General features: G+C 39.8%; 1 protein-coding gene across 1 annotated transcript in view; it reads right to left on the minus strand.

Annotated features, from left to right (window-relative positions):
- LOC138213419 (protein diaphanous homolog 3-like) overlaps nucleotides 1-23,955 on the minus strand; it is a 154,665-nt gene that overhangs the window by 91,839 nt on the left and 38,871 nt on the right. Inside the window, exons 16-17 of the mRNA XM_069174499.1 lie at nucleotides 22,646-22,760; nucleotides 1,223-1,318 (exon numbers count right to left, since the gene is read on the minus strand). Coding sequence (XP_069030600.1) covers nucleotides 1,223-1,318; nucleotides 22,646-22,760 — 211 coding nt within the window. The remainder of the gene's footprint in view (nucleotides 1-1,222; nucleotides 1,319-22,645; nucleotides 22,761-23,955) is intronic.

Here is a 23,955-nt window from a genome sequence, read left to right on the forward strand (position 1 = left end):
ATTTGGAATATCTGAAGGTAAAAACTGTTTTTTTTAATAGTGTTCCACTTTGTTTTTCGAGCTAGAAACATAAAATTCACATGATATATCACTTTTTGAGGTGATACAGAGGCAGGTGTGCAGGATGTCAAAAAGTATCCATATAGAATTAAAATAATAACACAAAACAGGCTGATGAAATTAATTTTACTGACAATTACCAAGTTATGTTCAAGCGAAGTGTAAGTAGCCAGTCTTTTCTTCTTCATACATTCATCTCAGGTGTGACTAACCAACTGCCTCTCCTTTTTAAATGCATATAAAATGCCGTAAGTGTGATATAAGTTCCTTACTTTAATTGCTAATGAGGGAATTTTAGTGCATTAAAAGTCATTGGGTGGAATACATTTGTATGTATCTTAACAGTCACTGCATCAATCAAAAAACAGAACTAAAGGCCCACATAGTCATTTACAACCTCAATCAAAGCTTTTAGACTCTACCTCCTATGGTGGAACACATAAACCGCCTACTCTCCTTTTTTTTTTGCTCTCTTTTTTCCTGCTGCATGATTTATCACCGTTACTGGGCTGATTAGTCTCATTTTCTTTTAATACATGAAACAAAGGTCACAGCTCCCCCTTGATATAAGCCAATGAAGTGCTCAGATCTGAGAGTGCTTAAGAGATCAGCTGGATCCTCATTAATGCTGGGTGCTTTTAAAACGGTCATTTTAAGACCAAGCATGCGTGTGTGTGTGTGTGTGTGTGTGTGTGTGTGTGTGTGTGTGTGTGTGTGTGTGTGTGTGTGTGTGTGTGTGTGTGTGTGTGTGTGTGTGTGTGTGTGTGTGAGAGCCTGTGTGAGAGAGAACATGAGAGAATGAGACAGAGGGATCAATGTGATCACACACTAGCACTTTCCTTCTGTTTCTGATTTCCTTAATGGATCCTAAACATTGTTAATTATTTAAGAGTGAAGACATGAGTCACAGGTAGCAATGGCCTGGTTTAGTCAGCATCCTATTGTTTAAATTGCTATCGCAACTAGCAAAAGTTTAACTCTTTCCTTGACAAAATTCTCTATCATGAACACAAAAAAGAGGACATAGCAGGGGACATAAGTGAGATAAAGGACAACAGAGAGGTTAGAACAGCTGACATGCCGAGTACACTCCAACAAGCCACACAGATGTGTAGAAATATATTTATTGGTAGGAGTGGGCTGAAAGGACACAAATACTTACAAAGATTTTGTGCAATCTTGGGATCGAGCACCTTGAGCTCTTTAATTCTCTTCTTTATGGATTTCTTATCCTCCAGATCATCCTCTTCTTTTTTGGCTAATGAAGACAGAAATACTGAATTACTGTCAGAAGACAAAGGCAAAATTTACACAAGTGCATGCACTTAGGGTACTGCTGACATATCCATGATACACACACATTCAGAAGCACTTAGATTATAAGATTTACATCTCAGTGTCCAGGTGAAACACCAATAAGAGAAGAGTGAAAAGTGACCTGGGATGTCAAGATTGTCTGGCTCCATTACATTCATATATTATTTGTTACAGTGGACTGATTTTAAAGACGTCAGCTGTTTAAATACACTCGCAAACATTTCCGGGTTTTGTTGTTGTGTGTATTTACATATTTTTCCAAGTGAACAATACCACAATGATCGGATGCCATGCGACTAGAGAAGCATGAAGAAAGGGATTATGGGGAAGAGCTGTGATCACACCACTGACAGAGTAGGGTATGGGAAAGGCATGACTCTACCATAAACGCAAAATTGCATATTCTGTAATCAGGTTATAGGTGACAGTAAATCTGTTTTGGGTCACATGAAGCCAGGTACAGCCGGTGGGAGGTTGGTTATGCTATTGGGAAATAGAACAGACACCATGAAATCTGGAATAAACCAAACTGGACAGACAGATATACACGCGCCCTCTTGAGCCACACTCACAAAGAGGAGTTCATGGTTGGTTTTAATTATTTAAGACACCAGATTAAGAGAACAAAATGTGCATCCCAAGAGTATCCTGGGTAATTGTCTCGTACTGTAATTATCGTGCACGGGAGAGGAGAGGAGAGGAGAGGAGAGGAGAGGAGAGGAGAGGAGAGGAGAGGAGAGGAGAGGGGAGGGGTTAATCCACAGGAAAGGTATTATGGTGTTCCACATGGACTCTGTCTTTTTTCAGAGATCCTGTATCTAATTAAAAAGTGAAAAGGTATACTGGGAGCTCCCGCAGGAACAGGCTGGTAGCATGTCCACAAAAATGCTCACCGACAACACACACAGAGACACACAAACACGGCCACACACTGAGCTATCCTTGGACTTACGTGGCTCCTCTGTCGGTACATTCTCCTCACAGTCTTTCAGTGTGTGAGAGAGGAGAAAACGCAAAGGACAGACAAGGAGGACAATTGAAAATGTGTACCGTGCAAAGGGGAGAAAATGAAAAGATAAAAAAATGCATTTTCAAAAGACTGCACGTTGTCCACTGCAGCAACACACAACCAGACTCAAAAAGGGAAATGCTTGAACAAATAAAAAAGGAGAAAACAATTTGATTCATAATTTTTTTTTTTTTTTTTTTTTTTTAAATGAATAGATCCATTTTTTTTTTGAAATACCTCTAAAGCTTTCTCTAAACACAAACCAGTTTTGGTCCACAATTACAAACACATAAAACACATTTGTATCGTTCGCCTTAATAATGATTAGAGCTGAAACGACAAGTCAATACATCCGTCAGCCTCATGTGACCACTGTCAAAACCGATTCATTGTTTTTACTTGCATATCAATATCATCAATAATAAACAATAATATAATACCTATGGGACTATTAGTTGGACAAAACAAGCAATTTGAATATGTCCACTTTGCCAACAAGGCTTTGGGACATGGTGATGGTCAATTTTCACCATTTTCACATTTCAAAGATAAAACCTTTAAACCATTATAAAGGTAGACTTAAAAACAATTATTCAATGACTAATTTTTTTGCTGCTGTTGTTATTAATGTTACAGCTCGAATCAAGGTACAAATGTTTCCAAAAATGGAAAGCAAATGTTTATGTATATATAAAGTTTTTAGATTTCATGTTATGCGTTGATGTAATCGTTCTAATCATCATACACTCCAATAAAGTGTTGAAACAGAGATTATGCTGTATATATGATACAAGGATAAAAACATCTAGTTTCCAACTTTAATTCTTAAAATTGACCCTGAAGTGTTTAAATGACAATCTGCCATTCCGATTGACAAGAAAGAAAACAAATGGATGTAAACAGGCATGAGGTCCTCCGTGTGCCACCAAAACATCTCTGGACTGTGAAGGCATGAACTCCACAAGACCTCTGAAAGTGTTGTGTGGTATCAGACACCGCGACGTTAGCAGCAGATCCTTTAAGTCCTGAAAGTTGCAAGGTGGGACTTCCATGGATCTGACTTGTTTTTCCAGCATATCCCACAGATGCTCAATCAGATTGAGATCTGGAGGATGTGGAGGACAAGTCAACAACTACAACTTTTTGTCCTGAGCAATTTTGCAGTGTGGCAGGAAGTTGTATTCTGCTGGAAGAGGCCACTGCCTACAGGGACTACTGGAAGAAATAAGTGGTGGAGTGTCGTTCCGGTGCGCTCCAGCAGCAGCGTTACAGGCGCTGTCGGGCCGGAGGGACTATTTCACCATTGTAACAACAGTGGGAGGCGTTTCCCCTTTTTTTTTGTGTACCGAGGGAACTTACAACCTTTTTCGTTCCCATAACTATGTTTTGTGGGGACTTTTTTAGCTCCTACCTCTGCTTAGGTTCTCTTCTCCGTTGCAATAGGAACTGTGGTGACACACAGGAGTTAAAACACAGTAAGCAGGTAAACTACAGCTACGAACGAAGCCTTTTAAAACAGCAGAAGAAAGTTTCAACTGGAGACACACAATACTGAGAAATGGGCCGTCAACAAATGTGCCGGCTTTATTAAGCCGATATACATCGTGACTTCGATTCAACAAAGAGAAATAACGAAAACGTCTTATGTCATTTCACAGTTCCTATTAGTGGTACGAATGCAAACAGCAAAAGACCTGAAAACCTTTTTAGTTCTGAGGGAAAGTCTCTGGGCGGTAGTTCCTCTAAAAAGGCCTTACAACGTTTTGGTCCGAAAATGCCTATTGACTAGGAAAGTACTCTACCCACCCAGGTAGGGGCTAAAAAAGTACCACAAAATAGAGTTACAGGAACTTCAAAGGTTCTAAGTTCCCCCTGTGCGGACACACAAAAAAAAGGGAACTCACTCCCACGGTTCTTAGAAACTGTGAAATAGTTCCTGCGGTTCGTAAACACCTAATGTTTAAGTAGGTGGTACGCGGTGAAGTAACACCCACGTGAATGCCAGAACCGAAGGTTTTCCAGCAAAACATCGCCCGGAGCCTCACACTGCCTCTGCCAGCTTCCCCTACATAGTGCATCCCCAAGTAAACAATGAACCCGGCTGTCGATACGATGTAAAATTAAATAGGATTCATCAGACCAGGCCACCATCTTCCATTCGTCGTGGTCCAATTCTGATGCTCACATGCCAATTATTGGAGCTTTCGGTGTGGGAACTTTCATCAGTCTGCAGCTACACAGCCCCACGCAACAAGCTGCAATGCACCATGTGTTCTGACTCCCCTCTGTCTTTGCCATCGTTAAGGTTTTCAGCAATTTGTGCTACAGTCTGTGGGCTCAGACCCCACGAGCCAGCCTTCACTCCCCACTGCCATCAATGAGCCGTGGTCATGACCCTGTCACTAGTTCACCGCTCGTCTTCCTTGGACCACCTCTTGATAGCTACTAACCACTGCATTCTGGAAACACCCAAACTTTGCCGTTTTGGAGATGCTTTGACCCCGTTGTCAACCCATCACAATTTGGCCACTGCCAGAATCGCTGCGATCCTTACGCTTGCCAATTTTGTATTCTTCCAGCACGTCCTCATCCTCGAGAACTGATTGTTCGCCTTCTGCTATATATATATATTCTGTCCTGTGACAGGTGCCGTTGTAACGAGATGATCAATGTTATTAACTTCACCTGTCAGTGATTTTAAAGTTGCGGCTGGTCGGAGAATGTTCAACATGTAATGACATGCGACACTTTGGGTTAAATTGTCTTGATGACTGTATTTTGTGCAGAACACACTGACTCAACCGCACACGCAAGAAACACACGGTAGCACGGGCTTAACCACCTTGTTTCAGCACATATAAACATTTGGCTGCGTCACACAACCTATGAATTATCCTCACATAATACTGCACGCGCTACATCCATCTCCATTGAATAACAGAGCGATAAGATAGAAATCACATTACACACACACGCAAACACACACTCTCTCACCGAGCTACCTCAGGTGTTATCAGTTAAATCAGCTAATTAGATTCCCCCTGACCAGCATCAACCCCTCATCCTCTCTGGCCTTAAAACAGCTCTGCTGCAGGGAAGCCTGCTCGTTATACATCAGCCAATTAAAATGTCCCGCAGAGGGTCAGAGGTCACTGTTTAATCAATCAGAGGGAGTGGCAACAGTTGTAGTTATCAGATTGCGCTATCACCCAGGAAGTAGGAAAGATAAGGATACACTAGTGAGAGCAGAGCAGTGGGGAGTCTGCATCAGATCGCAGGCCGGGCGGAAGCAGGAAAGAGGAGAGGCACGCAGCTGAGACACTGTGCGAGTACAGTACGTAATTTAGGATCTAGCTGCGAGCAGACATTCCACCATTGATTTGTGGGAAAAGATGACACACTGCTCGAGTACAATTTTTTTTTACCTGTTTAGAGATACTGAGAAAGTAGAGTGCAAGCATGACAGAAAGATTACAGTCTTAAACCGTGCCATTGACTAAAACCACAGTTAAGATCAGAAGTTGAGATCAGATAACACAGAAAGTGAAAGCGGGACTCAATCACAAAACGGGAGAGAGTAGTGCATTAGAGACAGACACCAATACCGAAAAAACCCTCAGTTGAAAGGCCTACTTTGCTCCATCACAGCACACATAGTGCAAGCCATCTCCCATCTAACAAGTTGAAGTGTCTTCATGGAGGCCTGTGATGAATGTCAACTTCATGGCAGAACTTTGGACAAAGTGAGAGCAGAGATACGTCTGAAAAATAGAAGAGACGAGTGACTGTCTCAATTTGTCTTTTTCTCAGTGTGGTTTACATTAGGGGAAAGGCTCTTTGCGTAATTCCCACAATAACAAACAAAATAAATATTTTAATTTGTGTGCCTGTCAAACTCCTCACTGGCTCCACATAAAAAGAGCGGTTTCATTATTTTCTCAAGAAAAGGCAAAAAAGTATTTGGTAGTGTGGGTCAGATGGGGAAGCAAAGCTAGAATTTTAAAAAGGAGTTATATACTCTCCTCACTTGCAATAATTCAACTGACTGGTTTGATCTGATCTCAGCAGTTTAAAAGCACTTGACGAAAATATGACAATGTGTAAGTTACACTGCCTGAACACACACACACACACACACACACACACACACACTTCCCAAACAGCAGCACTTCCCACAGGGCAGTATCAGTGAATTGTGCCATCAAAGGACTAAGGGGAGTGGTGGATGAAATAAAACTGCTGTGAAAGAGCATGACTGATGCTGTACATGACAGGCAGGCCTCAGAGACAAGCAAGTAACACCTCAAATCCCCTCCCCCTCTTCGTCCACGTACACACACACACACACACACACACACACACACACACACACACACACACACACACACACACACACACACACAAATCTCTTGCTCCTTCTCCACAGCCGTTTTCACTCACACCACCACTTCATCTTATCAGGGTAGATTTCTAATCAGAGAAAACGCCTTACCGGAACTGGGCTGCTTTTTACGCACGCGCGCGCACGCACACACGCGCGCGCACGCACACACACACACACACACACACACACACACACACACACACACACACACACACACACACACACACACATCCCTAGGACTAATGTCAAATGTAAATAGTTAAATAACTAAAACTAAAGTTATGGACACATCATGTAAAGAAAGGAACTGACAGAAGTGTGAGTGAGAAAGGAAATAGTGTTTGGGTGTTCATCATTTTATCCAATATTTGTCATTGTTGCATCTCTGATTTGGGGACGGGATCGTCTCCTCCAGGGAAAACAGATAAGCGCACAGCAAGGGGAAAGTTGAGAGGGCAGCAGTCTTCAAAGGGTAATTAAATCACTGTGTTGTTTCCAATAGCTAATCAAGGCAGTCATGCAGGTAAAGTTGAAATCACTGCTATTAAGGGGGTTTCAGTAGCAGAGATAATTCAGGGGGCCTTGCATTTCAATGTGTAAACATCACAAACACACTGTATGTAATACACACACACGCACACACACACACAAACCACTGCCTGAGGCAAAACCCACTATGAGACATTTGATGCACAGGAGGAGGGCTGTCTGTAGCAAGTGAACAAATCCACCACTCCGACACATCTGTCAACTCTACAGTCAACAGAGGGGAGAAGAACAGTCGATGCAGCTGCACAGTTTGACTGTTGACTCGCTGTACGGTTCGGCTCCACCTAAGACCCGAACTTCAGTCGGCCTGACAGAAAGCACGAAACACATCAGACACATGGCCTGTAGGAACCTGGGACGATGCATAGCTGCTCTCACTTACCAATGCACTCACTCGACTATTCTCCATAACGGCGAGATGACAGCTTGACTGGTGTGGGTGCACACAGACTTTTCTCTCCCCCCAATCTGGAGTTGTACCAGCGAGGGTGAGACATCGAGGGAGATCAGAGAAATGAAGTGAGGAGCTGTGTTGTGAGTGAGCTAATCAAAGCGAACCATGCAGGGCCACCTCTCCCTGTGATCCAGCCTTGATGACCCAGGGCCATAATTAGTCTGAGACTTTCATTCTGATAGCAGCAAATTAACAGACTTCATTAGGCGTTTCTCTCCTCTCCTTCTCTATTCCTGCTCTAACAAGATTACTAAAAGTGTCCCTGTATGGGCATCAATGTCTACAACACACCAGCCAATTGCTCTGCAAAGAGGCGAATATACCCCATAGAGAGATCACAAAAGTGTACATATTTAAACATATATTTGTAAATCTGGACTGAAGTTACTCCTACTGCATCAAAAGATTCATAATTGATTAGAGGCCTCAGTTAATCAGTGTATACTGGCCTGTGGGGATGAATTTCACCAGTCGCTCTATTCTCTGTGGAGTAGTGCCCTCTAAAGGCCTCTTGAAGAGCTACCTATGGTCTCCCAAATGTGTGTGTGTGTGTGTGTGTGTGTGTGTGTGTGTGTGTGTGTGTGTGTCTGCTAAAATGGGTATTTTCTAACTCCTCTGTCATATCCGGTATGAAGCATTATTATCTCCATTTCATTTCCCTGTGACAGCCCCAGTCTGATCTGAACAGTTGTTAAGCCCATCCTAACATTTCCCAAGTCTTTCAATGGATTGATGACAGCCTAAATCATTCACCTCTGAAGTCATCTGGCACTTTTCCATTTTTCTCCCAACGCCATAGCAAACATGTCTGCGCCCGCCCCCTTCCAGCCTCTCACACTCCCACCCTGCATATACATAAGCATGTGTGGATGAAAAATCACCGCAGGAAAATAAAGTCGCGAAAGCAAATATGCTTTTAACGAGCCCGCCCATTACTTTGGTGATATGAGAACATAAAAACACAAATTGGGACTAAATTGAAGCGCTGATGGTTGAAAAACTGAGGCAGGAGGAGGAAAAGACAGAAAAAGAAAGAAAACAATGGCGGTGGAGAGAAAAGCCCAGAAAAAGAAGAGGAAGGTGAACTACACGCAAAAAAAAAAAAAAGGAAAAGGAAAGCGAAAAGCTATTGAGGGCAATGAGCGTGCATCGTGTGTGTGTTTGTGACATTTTTAAAAATTTCAGGACTCTGTCTCCGCTCCAGCTAATTGGTGTGTAGGTCCAGCAAAAGCACTCAATACAGGAGCAAATGTTAGTGTTGTAACACAGTATAGTTGTATCGTGTACATTTCCAAATTCATATAAAAATTGGCTCGACATTGTCAGAGGAAAAAACACAACCATCCATTCCTGCGTGTACCACAGGATCAGACCTTTCCTTTCAACAATAATGAAAAGAGCCTTTAATGATTCTGCATTTGATGAGATCTCTCATAATGGCACAAATTTTCTGCAGCCACACGAAAAGTCATTATAGTACTAATGGTGTTCTTCAAAATGTCAAAGCAAAAGCATAAAGAGGATTGGAGAAAAAGGAGAAAAGATAGGAAAAAGCGAGTCAGAGACATGCAGGAGAGAAAGTCCATTTGATGAGAACACATATACCAGTGGAGAGCAACACTAACTGCGAGACAGCATGAGATGGACATCCTGCTGCTTTCTTCAGATACTCAGAGTGGTTCAAAACAAACTATATTTAAAGCTTTTCAAGTCCTTTCTCTCCGCTAATTCTGTCTCCTTCCCTCAGTGAATGCAACCGGACTCTACGCATCTCTGAAGGTAATATGTATGTTTTACTTTTAACCGAATGTAACCAAGAAGCATTTGGTAATTAGGTAACTCAAGTTAGGCACTCACTACAGCTTAAGCATATATGAGAAAATAACAACTACAAAATATGAGATACTTGACTTACTTTTAAGCCTCATTAAGGCATTTGATTTAAAACAAAATTTGGATCGACTGCAACCCTACATCTTTCATGGGGTCTTTTGTCCTTTCATCCCCACCTTCTCTTGTCCTCAATCTTTTTATAAGTCCTGTGATGGTGTCTACCAACCTACTCGGCTCCTTTTGTCTTATTGTAATTCAAAAGCCCACCAAGTTCTCCACACAGCCGACCACAAAAGCTATTGCCGTTCTGAGAAATATACCCACCAAGCATTCGACAGATCTATTAACCATCACTGTGTGGATGTGTTAAGTGGCTCCAATGTAGAGGTAGTCTGAGGTCTATTGTAGTGAAGACTGACAGAGTAGAAGCATGGATTTGAATGATCACTACTGTTTAATGTGTCACATCAGCCCGAGTTTGACAAGTCTCGACGAGCTGTCAGCTCTGACCGTGGTATTTACCTCCTTATGGGAGCCTTTTTTCTTGATTGCGTGCGCTCCGAAAGCCACTAAACCACCCACAGAAGCTTAACCTCTCTAACACGCAACTGGCATTTCCATCAAGTGCTCCCCAAATATGCTTTCCCATGACTGACAGAATCCACACAAACATGCTTTCTTTGCAGGCCATTATATTCATATGGTAATGGACTGTCTAATTATCCCTTACACCATGCCAGCAGTGGGGGGAAAAAAAGCTCATCTTCCCTCAACTTACTCTTTAACAGGCTACCCTGATGTGGAGAGCCTGACATCCACTGAGAACACAGCCTTAATGCCATTGTGTGCTCTGGTAAGTAACAATAAAAAGAGGACATGGTTGAAGCATCGTATCGTAGTCTTGAATATCCGTTCCCTCACGGTGTTTGTGGAGCTTTTATGTTCCACACACCAAACTGCATACTTTCACAAGCCTAATTATTGTGGTCTGTGATTCCTCAAACTGATTAAAAAATAAACTTAGATGATTAGTTAAGTCTAACTACCATTAATAAACATAATTTGAATACGTTATTATATTAAATTGTACAGAGATACAAATAGCCCAGCAGGGCAATGAGAAGCACACTAACGCTGATTATTACTAATCATCTTAAAGCAAATTTAGGATTACAATGTTTGCCTTGATCAAACCAATGCAATATCGCTACATACACAGTGTGTGGATATATTTAATAACTGGTCTATAGATTTCAAGTCAACAATGGAAGATCCTCTTTTCATAGCTCTAAATCCCTGACCACACAAATGCTGTGCTACCGCCCCAGTGCTACATTTTCACCCAGCGGTGCACAGCTGGAGCAGAGAGGTTCTATTACTGCTGCATTTATCTACAGTGCTGCTGTCAGTACACACAGTATCATGGACACGGTTCTATAATAACCAAATTGAAATGTTTATGTTGAATAACATACCCATTTCCAAACATGTCTTGGAGGCGGATGTGTATTGAATCCAGTATTGGTCAGGCTGTGATGACAAGTTACTATTGAAAACAATATTTTGGATATTCTATTTAGGTATTTAGTGGTTACTAAGAGTCCTTAGAGGAATATTAAAGAGCTGGAAGGAATAAATACAGTAAATATAGCGCACTGGAAACTTTTTTATGCAATACTTGTTTAAATAAAGCTTGTTTTTCTTGTTTTTGAAAAAAAATGTTTTTTAGTTTGGATCTCTTAACTGGTACATTCATACTTTGGGTGAACACAATTAAGAAAAAAATATCCAGTGATAGGTTAATAACGATGAATATTTTATCTTCACCTTAAGAAGGACTTCGTTCTACACACACACACACACACACACACACACACACGCACACACGCACACACACACACACACGCACACACGCGCGCGCGCGCACACAAGATGCCGGGTCTGAATCCAGATCTTAGGACACAATGCTGCTTAAATGCCTGCTCAATTCCTAAGCATAAAAAGTGTTGCAGGTTTGTATCAATTCATTAAGGACTTCATCTTTCACTTAATCACAAAAATAAAAGACGATAGGCTATAAATGGTTAGTAAAAAAAAGCTAAATTTTTTAACACTTGCATTTTCAAATGCCCTTTAATTTCTCCTTCTTTTTGTCTCATCCTGCAGTGTTGCAGCTTTGCTGTAGAGGTAGGTTATTAGCAGACGCTTGTATCCTGGGGAGAAATGGCAAACTGATTTTGTGATCTTTGAGGGTTTCGTCTAATTGGATGTTATTTATTAGCTGAAAAGAAGCCGCAGGAAAGGGCAGCCTCTCTTTGTGTTGTTTCGCATTTTCTTAGCGCTATAGCAACGAATCTTTCTCTCTGCCCTCTCTTGATAAAAAGAGAGATGGAAAGAAAGAGCTGCTGTATTCCAGATGTCAATTAAGATACCTATACTTAGACTAGCAATGCAAATGTGACAAAATATATTCATATAATAACAAGCAGGTTTACCAAGTAAATTATTTTATTTTTTGTAAAAACAGAAATTTGTGTGTTTAAAAATAAAACTATTTCCCAAATGGAACAAACTACCACTGAATTAATCCTAAACAATGAACTGGGTCTGTAGTCAAAGCCAGTTATAGTTTATCATGTAACTTAAGCTGCCCCATTAATAGACGCCATCCCATCTCCATTCTGTATGCTGCTGTAGTGAAAAAAATTTCCCCTCGGGGATTAATAAAGTAACTACCTACCTACCTACCTACCATCTTACTTGTCATAAAGAGCTGCATTATTACTTCTCTTCATGTTTCAACACAAAAAACTGAACAAGGAGAGGCAGAGTGGGAGAAAGGCAGTAGTCTCCTGTTTGTTTTAACTGGTGCCCATACAGTTGAAGTCAAAGAAAGTAACCACACTGCTGGCAGAACAAAAAAAAACAAAAAAAAACAGATGAGACATGAGTAGCGCAATAAAAAGGGGACATGTCCCTCATATCCCTAAATTCCCACCTGCCAGTGTCTCTAAAATATTCTATGATTTTCCTCCTCTTCTCTCAGTAACACCCACAGAAAAGCCCTGCTATACATGTTTCATCTCTTTCTTTTGACACTGATGGTCTCAAAGAGCTTCTCTAGAGGCCATCCGTGAAATCACAGAAATTGCTTAAACTTCTGAGAACTGCCAGCATTTTCTCCGGTCGTCCACTTACTACATTTGCTTGTTTGTTTCTCCCTATTTGTCTCCTTTTCTGTTCAGCTAAGGAGAAGTCAGAGTAAAAAGAAGTATGGAGTGAAGTATATAGTGAAAATGCTTCTTTCACACCCCTGCGTTTTTAATTTAATTAAAAATGGATATCACACAAAAGTCCTATGATATTAAAAACTACCATTAATTACTATCAAAATATAACTATGCCAAAAAAGGGGAAGATTTGTGTCCAAGAAGCTCCGGGTATATCACAGTCCGAGATGTAATTCAAAGTTGTATGATTGGACTACAAAACAATTCTCAATATTTCTACCTACTTGTTTCAGTACCCATTCTTTTATTTACTGGCTAATAGTGTTTGATGGAAAAATAATGAACTGATATAATCAGGCTTGTAAAATATTTATCTATCTGTTGCACAACAAGTTTCTATTGTCTCAGTTACAACGTCTCTGTATCTCTATCTTGTGACCTACAGCCACACTTAGTACTATATCGTACTGGCTACAAAACCAGACATACAAGAGGAAGTGGGAGTAACTGTCAACTGTTTGTAACACTGTATAAAAGCTGAACTACAGAGGAAGGACTTTAAGCAATGCTGGACACCTCTCTTTGAGTGTACATGTATTTGCTCCTTCTTACAGGAATAAATGTCCGATATGTTTGATTTTGAATCCAGCCTCTGAGTAGTTTTTCTAACAGTGTTGAAATTATATCTTTGTAAAATGCCAAAAAGTTTTTATTTGGATAGATTGAACATTGAGTCCTAACTCAGTCAATAATTATTAATCAACTAAAGTTACATAAATCATCAACTAACTGTCACTACTCCACACTGCAAAAATATTACCAAATGTTTTATGATCAGAAAAAAACATATTTATATTACTTTTATCAATTAATAACCGGCTCAATGGACTTCTCTTTCAGGCCATGGCATAAACTTTTGAAAAGTATTGAGCAATGAGTATAGAATTATGAAATTAAAGAAACAGACAGAATGTTCTTAAAATCTGCAACTTAATGATATGTTCTTTTATTTTACAAAAGTGAATGAGACACTCCTTCACTTTGTGTTTTTGAGGTTCATTAAAGGAGAGATTTTAGAAAACCTTAAAGGACCTCAACGTGTTAAAATCTAAACAGATATACAAATTTCATCCAACCATGTCAGGTACTCTTGATTATTATTTTAGTGCAATCACCTAATGCAGTTAGGCTCTGGAAACAAAACAAAAATCGAGGACCTGTTAAGCCTGACTCATCTGCAAGTTTCCATCTCACAAAGTTTACCTGTATTATCACTGGTAGTATTAAGTTGAGGAGAAGAGCAACTCAAGGGTTATAGTTAAAAAAATAAATAAATACCAACCTTTTGTTTCTGTTCCAGAGCAAACATTGAGGCAGATCCAGAAGCAAAGCAGCCAAGCAGAGGTTGCAGCATGAAGAAAAATCAAGGGAAGAAAGGGTGAGAACCACAGAAAGAGCAAACAAGAGAAAAGGAGAAAAGATGGTTAGTGAAGTTTGAAATGATTATTTTCAGATATTTCATTGTAAGCAAAAAGACAACAAAGCACAGCATGAGACATAAAGAGATGTTACAGAGCACAGAGAGACTCTGTATGCATTAAAAGGGAAAAATACAATTGTTGAGAACTTGGACAGTTCAGGTTTACTTTATATCCACACAATAATAGACTTGTCAAAAGCAGAAAGAGCAGAGTGTCTTGTGATGACAGAAAATTACACAATTCCTAGATCTGTCTATTAATGGAAAAAGAGTTAATGTGCTTGCAGTGATGAGTGAATTGAGTCACTAATGACGCTGGGAGCTAATGACAGTCTTAGAATCACGTCAGACATTACAGGTCAGAGCCTTGTTTGAATGGAACATAATATTACACTGATTGGTTGCTCGCTTTACATGGATTAACACACTTATATTGTCTGTCAAATGTTTAGCACATGAGTAATTATGTTTTGTCCACATTCGCAGCAGTGATTGCAGCGAAAAAGACATGAATTTCTGATGGGATGTTTAGAACAGGATTGGAAGTGTCTGCGTCGTATTTGGCAGGAAATAATTCCCCAGCCTATAAACAATTTTCTCATTGATGTCCAGTTCTTTGAAGTGCATGTGAATATTTTCTACAAAAATATTTTCCTCTGCATAAACCCAACAAAAAGAATTCCATAAAACAAAACACAAAGTCGGTTTGATATGTGCGCAGCCATGAAAGTTGAAGAATCACTATGAAAATGCATCATTTGTACAGGCAGTTCACTGTTACTCACTGCACGGGTCAGCAGACAATTTGTTACAATGAATTACAATATAGCGCCACCGCTTATGCCACTTTCAGTTCTCTCTCTTTTGAAGATTCTTAAAGAAGCCCTGAGAAGGACTCTTCCCTCCCCTGATGGGTTCTACCCTCAGCAAATGAGATAGTAACCACAAAGACAGCAATTAAAGCCTTCACATGTCAGGGGAGCAGATTAAAGCTCTGAGTTCAGGGGCAGACATTGTAGCATCATTAACTACGCTTTATTTATAATCTATGATTATTAATCACAATGAGAAAAAACATACTTATGGATCGAATAATTAACTTTGTTAAATGCCTCAATATTCATATCCAACCTGAAAGCTATGACCAGCCTGCTCTATGTAATAAATATTCAAATGGTACAACTTGCAGAGGCATTTTTACAGCAAAGGAAATGTATATCTGAGCGCTGCTTATTGTGCATTTGTGGGTGTGAGAGTTTATTTAAAAACTTTTTTTATTACAATTTCTTTTTCCGCAGCCTTTTCGTTGAAATGTGGTTGACATTTCAAAATCATCGCTATCGGTAAAATTATGTTCAAGTTAAAATATAAAGACGGGTCCTTTCCAAATGTTGGTTAAGATGCACATTACTTCAATGAAGACAGTTAATATACAGTCATGTGCAAAAGTGTGGGGGGCAAATTACATGTTTGTTCACTTTTGAAATGAAAGGATATAAAGTAAAACACTGGCAGCAAACAGTGTTACTATTTATTTCATAAAAAAGGGAAGAAGAAAAAATGAACTGTCGCATATGCAAAGGTTTGGCCACCCCACTAAATCAGTACTGAGAACCTAGTGGCCGACCGATATGGTTTTTCAAAACCGATACTGATTATTAGTAATCAACAAGACAGAGAAAAACTATATTCTTTATTACCTTGAATATAAATAATAAATGTATGTATTTAAACATTGCAAATGCTTCTCTTATTTTCAGCTTGTAAACAGTTCGTGACCATTCATTTGGTTTTGCTTTCTCAGTTGTTCTTTTTTTTTGTGAGGCCGTGAATTCTTGCTTGTTTTATGTAAAAGTCGTAAAAGTAAAACGTAGTTAAGGACGCTCCATTTGAAAGTGGATGTGTGACAGTAGAGAACTATTTTTTTCCAATACTTTTGAACAGTATCGGAGGTTGCTGTAATTTGGCCTGCGTTGAGAAGGGAATGCTACAAACAATAACATAAATATTACGCTAAATCGCTATTTATGTAAAAGTAAACCATTCCCATTATCTATCTTTGTGGAAAAATTACCCTACAGATGATGTGAGATCTAATCTGTATGAAATAAGCAAATATAACTGTTCAGCTATATGCAAAGTAAAAATGATAACATCTGAGGAAGCCAGAAGGAAGGAAAAGAACTGCGTGCCCGGAGTTGTAATGGCATGAAGTGGCCAGGCTCTCACAGGGACAGCAGAGAGAAACAACCAGGGAAACACGAAATGCTGAAGTGAGGTAAATAGACATGAGAAACACACGTGTGTGCATGTGACTGGAGGTGGGCTTACGGGTATTTATCTAATGATAAAACCTGTAGTTATTGACGTAAACATAAAAATGAGGATTTATTGAGAAACTATGCACGAGCAATCTTGAATCCCACACAGGTCTATTACGACTAAATGGTCAGTAGAACGCTATTCAAGTAGTGTACAGGTGCCTCTGTTAGACCTACTTTCTTTCCTTCAGGAATTCATCCATGAAAAAAGATTTTTCTCTCGAGATAATCAAACTGTTCCTCCCAATTTGCCTGAAAGGGCTCACCTCAAAAGGTTCGCAGGAGAAACAGTGAGGGGCTAGCTGAGTGTCTGACATTCCATCCACGAGACAGATTCACTCCACGCCTCTTATTTCTCTTGCTTTGAAAAGTTGATGGGGAGTTTTATTATTTTGTGAATGCAAGCAGAGACAGACACCAGTCCAAAGCTATTTCATCTTCCACAAGCCAAGCTCTCCACTTGCATGCACTGACTCCTGCCGAACGGCAGCTGCGTTGTAAGAGAGAGCAGACAGCAAAGACGAAGCAGAAAGATATACAAAAGCAGCAGGGCTGGAGTTGCCTTCCCTGTCTGAGCTTTCAATTCAGGAGCACTTGAGAGCAACTCCACTCTGGATTAGGGTTTGGTTCCAGCTGGTTCCAGTTTGGATCGTGTGGAAAAACAACAAATTTGTGAGGCTGCAGAGGTGATGATGTTTTCTTTCTAGTAGTCACTAATAATAATTATGCATAAAATAACAATCCTTATTTACAGTTTCCTGTAAAATCTCTATAAAGCAACTGCCATCATACGGAGTTGTAGTTTATTTGAACTCAAATTAAGCTGTTAGGTTCATTTCATTTCTGTTGCTCTATGAAGGTCATTCGTATTGTCCACTCTAATGATTTCAACTGCAACATTCTCCACTAAAATTATCTTACTGAGCCTTTTTAATATTTTTTTTTATTAAATCTTAACTGGAATTTTAATGGTTTCAAAATCTGCTGTAATGTTGCTTTCACTACTAAACATCAAATGGCTATTTTTCCAATCATGTTCAAAGGGCACGGTCATGTCTCACACATTTTTACCGAGCAACCTTTACAAAGCCACATTGTTGGCTGTTTTGCACAGAGTCTATACTTGTTTTTTCTATTTTGTGTTGCTATGTTTGAAACCCAACAACACATGACATGACACCTATTTGTTTGCTATCTGACAAGTGACTGAAACAGGGCCAACGCACAAAGCTATTGGAGGCATTGTCTTGTCAGTACAGGTGACCTTCTCTGGAATAATTAAGTTGTTGCCTTGAATGGATGTACATTGAATGTGCTTACTGCTCGTCTATCAGGTTGTGGTCTAAGCAGTTAGCAAAATTCACTTATGATGCCAAACACAACGTACAGAGACCAGAAGAATTTGAGGTTCAGCTCTGATTCCTGTTGTCATATTTTTTATTTTTTTTTCATAAAGCCACAATATTCAGGCTTGGTCTTTTTTAGAGTAAATTTAGTAGGGAACATTTAGTTGACCTCAGGTGCTTAACAGAAATTAGTTCCATAGAAAAATAGCTTAGACTCATTGACATGCAAGTGCTGAATACCTGCAACGACTAAAGGTAGTGGTAGGTAAAAGAAAAATAAACCTATGTATTGAAGATTACTGGAAGACAGCTTTTCTACAAAGCTGCAAAACACAAACAAATAAAGAGGTTGATAAAATAGTACATAAACAGACAAGAATAATAAAGAAAAGAACAAGTGTCTGACTCAGGATTACAATCGTTCTCTCTCTGTCTTGCAAGTTTAAGATGCCAGCAACAATATAAACTATAAAGACCTTGCCAGAACAAAGATTACAAGAAGTCTGGGAGGCCTATTTCTTTTTTAGTCTGACTGTTTCCGATGGATAATTGATTGATCTGTGCTGCTCTTTGCAGGCCAAATAATTAAGGGTAATTTTGGCCGAGTCAATAAAAGGAACTGAGTTGTTAGGACATGATAGATTTAGGAGGAGGAAACAGAACAAGAGGATTACAGAACAAACTTTCAAATGACAAAATATAACCTGTATGAAAACGATGTGTGATATATGTTGTGAATGTTAAAAGGTAAATATGCGAGTGAGAGAAAACTTCTACCCTGGGTGAAATCCCAGTGGAGCGAGAACCTTTCAAATGCTTCCTTAATAAATAATCATCCACTAGCAAGCACACGATTTATTACATTCATTCTAGGTTGCTATTTTTTAACCCATCTACCATGAAATGTAAGCTACTGGGCTAGAGAGATGGAGAGTTGGCTGGGTGACATGGACCAAAAATCATATCTCTGTGCTTTTAGGTCGAATGGCAATACACGATGAACACCTCCGAATTGTCAACAAAGTAGGCTAAATAGTTATTTGTAAGTCAAAGCCACGTGTGGGACGTCACAAGCACTTTTAGTGAAACAGTGTGTGACGACAGCCCTGCTTTCCCCGTTTGAAAATATACAAAACATGAAAATGAAAAAGCATACAAAATACATAGACTATGTTAAAAATAGGCATACTTGTCAGAATGCTCCTTTAGTTGTTGCTAACAACAATAAAAGACTGACGATTAGTATGTAATTACTGTGTACTATGACTCTGACTACAGCAGCGAAGTACACACTGTACATTTAAACTTACACTAGTATTAGCTCTATACTGCACATTAGTATGTATGCAGTATAGAAATACTTCAAAAGCTAAAATGAATGCAGCACAATAGCCTGTAATGTCTGCAATGAAAGCAGTTCCCAAGGCGGTAGTTACACCGGCGTTCAATACAACTAATTTGATATGGCACCAAAAAAAAATAAACACTCAGTGAACTACAATGAGTTCACTCAGGTAACTGGTAGAGTGACTGTTGTGTTTGTGAAGGTTAAATTTAAGCAATTACCCAAACTGAAAGAGGAAATGCGATTATAATCGGCATTTTGAATTTGTTGCTGCTATGCTACACTAAGTGGAATCGATAAAAGCTATTTTTAAAGATATTGTTCAGTTTGTCTACTTGGCTATTTTGTTAAAAAGAAATTAAACTAAGCTGCACTAAAAGGGAATTATGATGTTTTTATTATTATTTGTTAAAGAATATATATATATATATAAATGTTAAAAAAAACAACATGAAGGGGCAGCTTAACAGGCAGGATATTTTTTCTTTGTGCATTTCAGACACGTTTAATTATCAAGGACATAGATTTGATAGTTTTTAATATTTTGATGAACTTAAAATTCGCAGCTCTGTTATCGAAGAAGATACAAGTAAGGCTCTGTATTGGCAGATACTCGATGTTAAATGACTCTTATCGGGAGCAAAACTACTTAATCGGGACATCTCTGCATAACACTTTGAATAATGATTAAAAACTTGCATCTTTTTTAATACATGATTTAGTTGTGGTCTGCTGAAAATAAAACAGTGACAGTTTCATAACAAACTATTCCCAGACCGAATCTTAACTCCGCAGTTTGTGTACTGGGTGAAAGGAATTCTCTTTCGAGAAGTACAGCAAGAGGGACAAACATCACAAAAGAGGGAAGTTTCAAGAGATATAAATGAATATTTAATGAGGAAAACTGAGTGAATACCGTCTCACACTGCGTCCTTTTTAATGTTTAATGCTGATCCAGATGCTGCTGCTCTTAAGTGAGATGAAACACGATGCTACACGGTTGTGTTAATAAGAAAAAGCCCGCGTGCCCGTATGCATACGAGTTCACTGACACACAACAGCAGCAGCAGCAGCAACTGGGTCCGACAGCACAACCTGCCATTCATGCTGCGCCTACAACCCCCACTGGGACGGGCAGAAGCGGGGAAGAAAACAGCAGAGAGAACGGAAACAAATCATGTGAAAGATTTTGATTTTCGTCAAATGTTTCTTGGCTTTTTTCGCCAAATTGAAAATGCATTACCCACGAGCAGTAACGAAGCAGGCAGCCGGCACACTGCACGGCACTAATGCGTTTGAGTGCCTCCTCATAGGATGAAAAGTGTGTTTCATGATCACAGTAAAATCAAATTCAGTGTGTGAATGTGTGAATGTGTGCAGGCTCTGGGTCATTACCCGAACTGGAAAGCACAATTGTTTGCGAGTGGACATCCTTCCTTTGTCCTCCCCAGAGAACACCTGTTTGACTGTCTGTCTACCTGTTTGCAGTTTAGATCTGCCTCCATTATTCAACACCTTGACAGTACAGAACTAGGATCCACTGGTGTGTAGGGGGGTCTTGTGTGCCTTGAGACGAGCAGCATAGAGTCGTGACAGGTAGATAACACCTGGATGAATAATTCAAATTGGCAAAAGCTAGCTGAGCCAGTGACAAGGCAAGAAGGAAAACACAAGACATGTAAATAAATCATCAGTGAAGGGACTAATAGACGGAGCACAGGGGAGGACAAAAGTGATAACATATCCTGCTACCTACTGCTCTATCCTTAATCATTCCAACAACCTCTTACATGAATATTCCAGATTTTGCCAGCCATACTAATGTATGAGGATGCAGCTGTACGGTGTTTTATCATGTAGTAATACCATCAGAATAGTGACACCGAAAAAACTGAACCTGATACAACAAGGACTGCAGGCTGCTAACTGCTGGCACTTAAACTAATAAAAGGATGGAAAGACATGAGATGTGAGGCACTTCACATCATCTATTCAGAGTTGGGCATTACCTTAATACTACTGTTTATCAAGTCTGCATATATTTGACATTGGGATAGTGCTGTAATAAACGCTTTCAGGATTGATTAGGGAATATATTTTGATCAACGTATAAAATCCTTGACCTGTACACTGGGAAAATCAGGTATGTTGTATCACAACCCAAGCTTACAATGATCCTCCACATTTTCACAGAATCCCAGCTAGGCTCCGGAAATTTCAGCTGACTCAGTAAGACGTTGCAAGACCATCTACAAATGATCCAAAACACTGCTCCAAAGTTGTTACCGCGACCTATCAAAACAACTCACATTACACCAATAATATCTTCTTTACATGGTCTTTTCCTCACACGTAGAGCCCTGCATGGTGAAGCACATGTAGATGTGTGACCTGCTCCATCTTTACATCACCAGGAGAACACGTAGGTCTGATCAGGGTTTACTGGTTGTCCTTCGCTCGAGACTAAAAACAGAAGGTGAATGTGAAGTCGTGTTCTCACACTGCGGGACGCTTTTCCTACAGATGTACGATCTTTGGTCTCAATTGATAAGTTTAAAAAGCAGCTGAAGTCTTGTATACTCAAACTAGCCGTTGTTCTCGCCCAATGCCGTCAAGTTTTGGTAACTTTTATGGTCCTTCTGTTTCCTATATGTTTTATTTATTGGTTTTTTTTACTAATTCTATCAATTTCTTTATTGCTTTATTACTAATATTTCCGTGAACAGTGCTACACTAAATAAACTTTACTTACTTAACTTATTTTGGTCCATATCCTCCACTAGTACAGTAAAATAACATATCAGGAATGGTAGAGGCTGAGGAATCTTTGTAAAAAGAAAAAGAAGTGAGGCATTTAGAAAGCAGCATTCTCGTTCATTTAGCATTCATAAGACCTCCACCTACATTTGAAACCGCACAGAAATTTAGACCATGGTTTTGTTATTCGTGCTTCGCCGAGAAACCCTATCATTTTCAGCCCCAGCATCACACTAATGTTTGTGGCCAAAGAACCGCAGTCATGAGCCAGAAAGCTGAGACAGAGAGACGGAGGAGGAAGTGAAGTGGAGAGGGGAAAAACACGCAGCTGAGTAGAACCACCTCTCCGAAAGAAGATTTTTGGAAAAGTTGGAGCTCGCTAAAAGAACACTGAAATATATTATGTAAGAATAAGTTAAATAATATATTACACAGAAATGTTTGGTTGTGTGAAAACAGCTGCCTGTCAATGACAACCGGGCTTCTCAGAACACAAATGCAGCAGTTTGGCAGATGGACATTAAATAAATAAGAATACAAGAATGTAGTATGAAGCGCACCTGTTCTTTGTGAACCAAAAGTAACAGCAACTCTGTTGAGCAACTCTGGTTTTGCGTACTGGTCCTCATCAGCCCGCACCCAGAAACAGCTTTCCGACATCTCCTGGGGACGAATCTGAAAACACACATCCACAGTTCAGCATTTTTAGTTAACACCAGGCTACACCGCAAATTTTTATGAAAATACCTCAAATATAATCAGATGTTAGTCACAAGTTAATGCTACAAAAGGCACAGTGATACATTACAGGGAGTGAATGAATAGTGACTCACAATGTTAAATAGAAAAAAAAAAAATCAAGAAGAAAGCTGATAATAAATATGTTTATACCTTTTTTTCTTAGTTTTACGCATTCAGTACTGTACCAGTATTTCCCGAAAAGAAATTCTGAATCTGCTGAGAGTTTTCAGTCAGTAAGCACATCACAGACCAGCAGATATAAATGGCAAAGTGGTGATGAAATCAGAAAATCTAATTTGTGAGTACATGCACAAAATATGAAAAAGAAAAAAAAAAAATCTGTGCTGAGGACTCCGTAAATTGAATTCAAGGTCCATTAAGGCATATTTTCAAAATGAACACTTCCTGTAATCTGCAAAGTTTTCTATCACTGCCGATGTCCTGGAGAATCAACATCCCACTCTTCATATTTTTGTAGCTGCCAGCGTTAAGCTCAGACAAAAAAAAACTGCTGCAAAGAAATCCATACATTGTTCTGCAGACTTGACGGACCAAAATCAGGCCCCTCAGGACTTTGGGTCCTGCTGGATTCATCTGAAATACGACGTAATAGGGTGCCCTGATGTCCCTGTATCCGCTAGATACACTATGTGAGCTCACAACTGATGTTATACTGGTATAGCGTATGTTGCATGCGTAATACTTGGGACACAATGTCTTACTGGCGGCTACCTCGCTGCAGTGCTGCGACTCGCTCGCCTGTTTCTGAGTCCAAACCACCTGCATCTGTGCTGTGAAAACCACAGCTGACACCCCCGTCTTTCTACATGGAGTTTCCCTTCGATGATCGAATGTTTGAGGTCTGAAGAGTGACGAGTTGTCACCAAAAAGCAGACGTGGGATTTTTGTTTATCGTCGCCTGGAGCGAGACGCAGAGGAGAGATATGAAAAGAGAGAAAACACCGGAGAAAAACGCTGCCCTTCACCTGTTAAAGTATTGCCGGGATTTAATTAGAGCCTAAACTGCAGGCGTCTCATGCAGGCTGTGTGGTTGCTCGACCTCGTTTTGTCCGAGGCCTAATTTACGCACAGGAACAACAAGCGTGGCTGACAGCTGATCCAACAACGG

This window comes from Embiotoca jacksoni, unplaced genomic scaffold, assembly GCF_022577435.1.
Source record: "Embiotoca jacksoni isolate LCO1_2020_lvr unplaced genomic scaffold, fEmbJac1.0.p SCAF_6, whole genome shotgun sequence".
Lineage (NCBI taxonomy): Eukaryota > Metazoa > Chordata > Actinopteri > Embiotocidae > Embiotoca > Embiotoca jacksoni.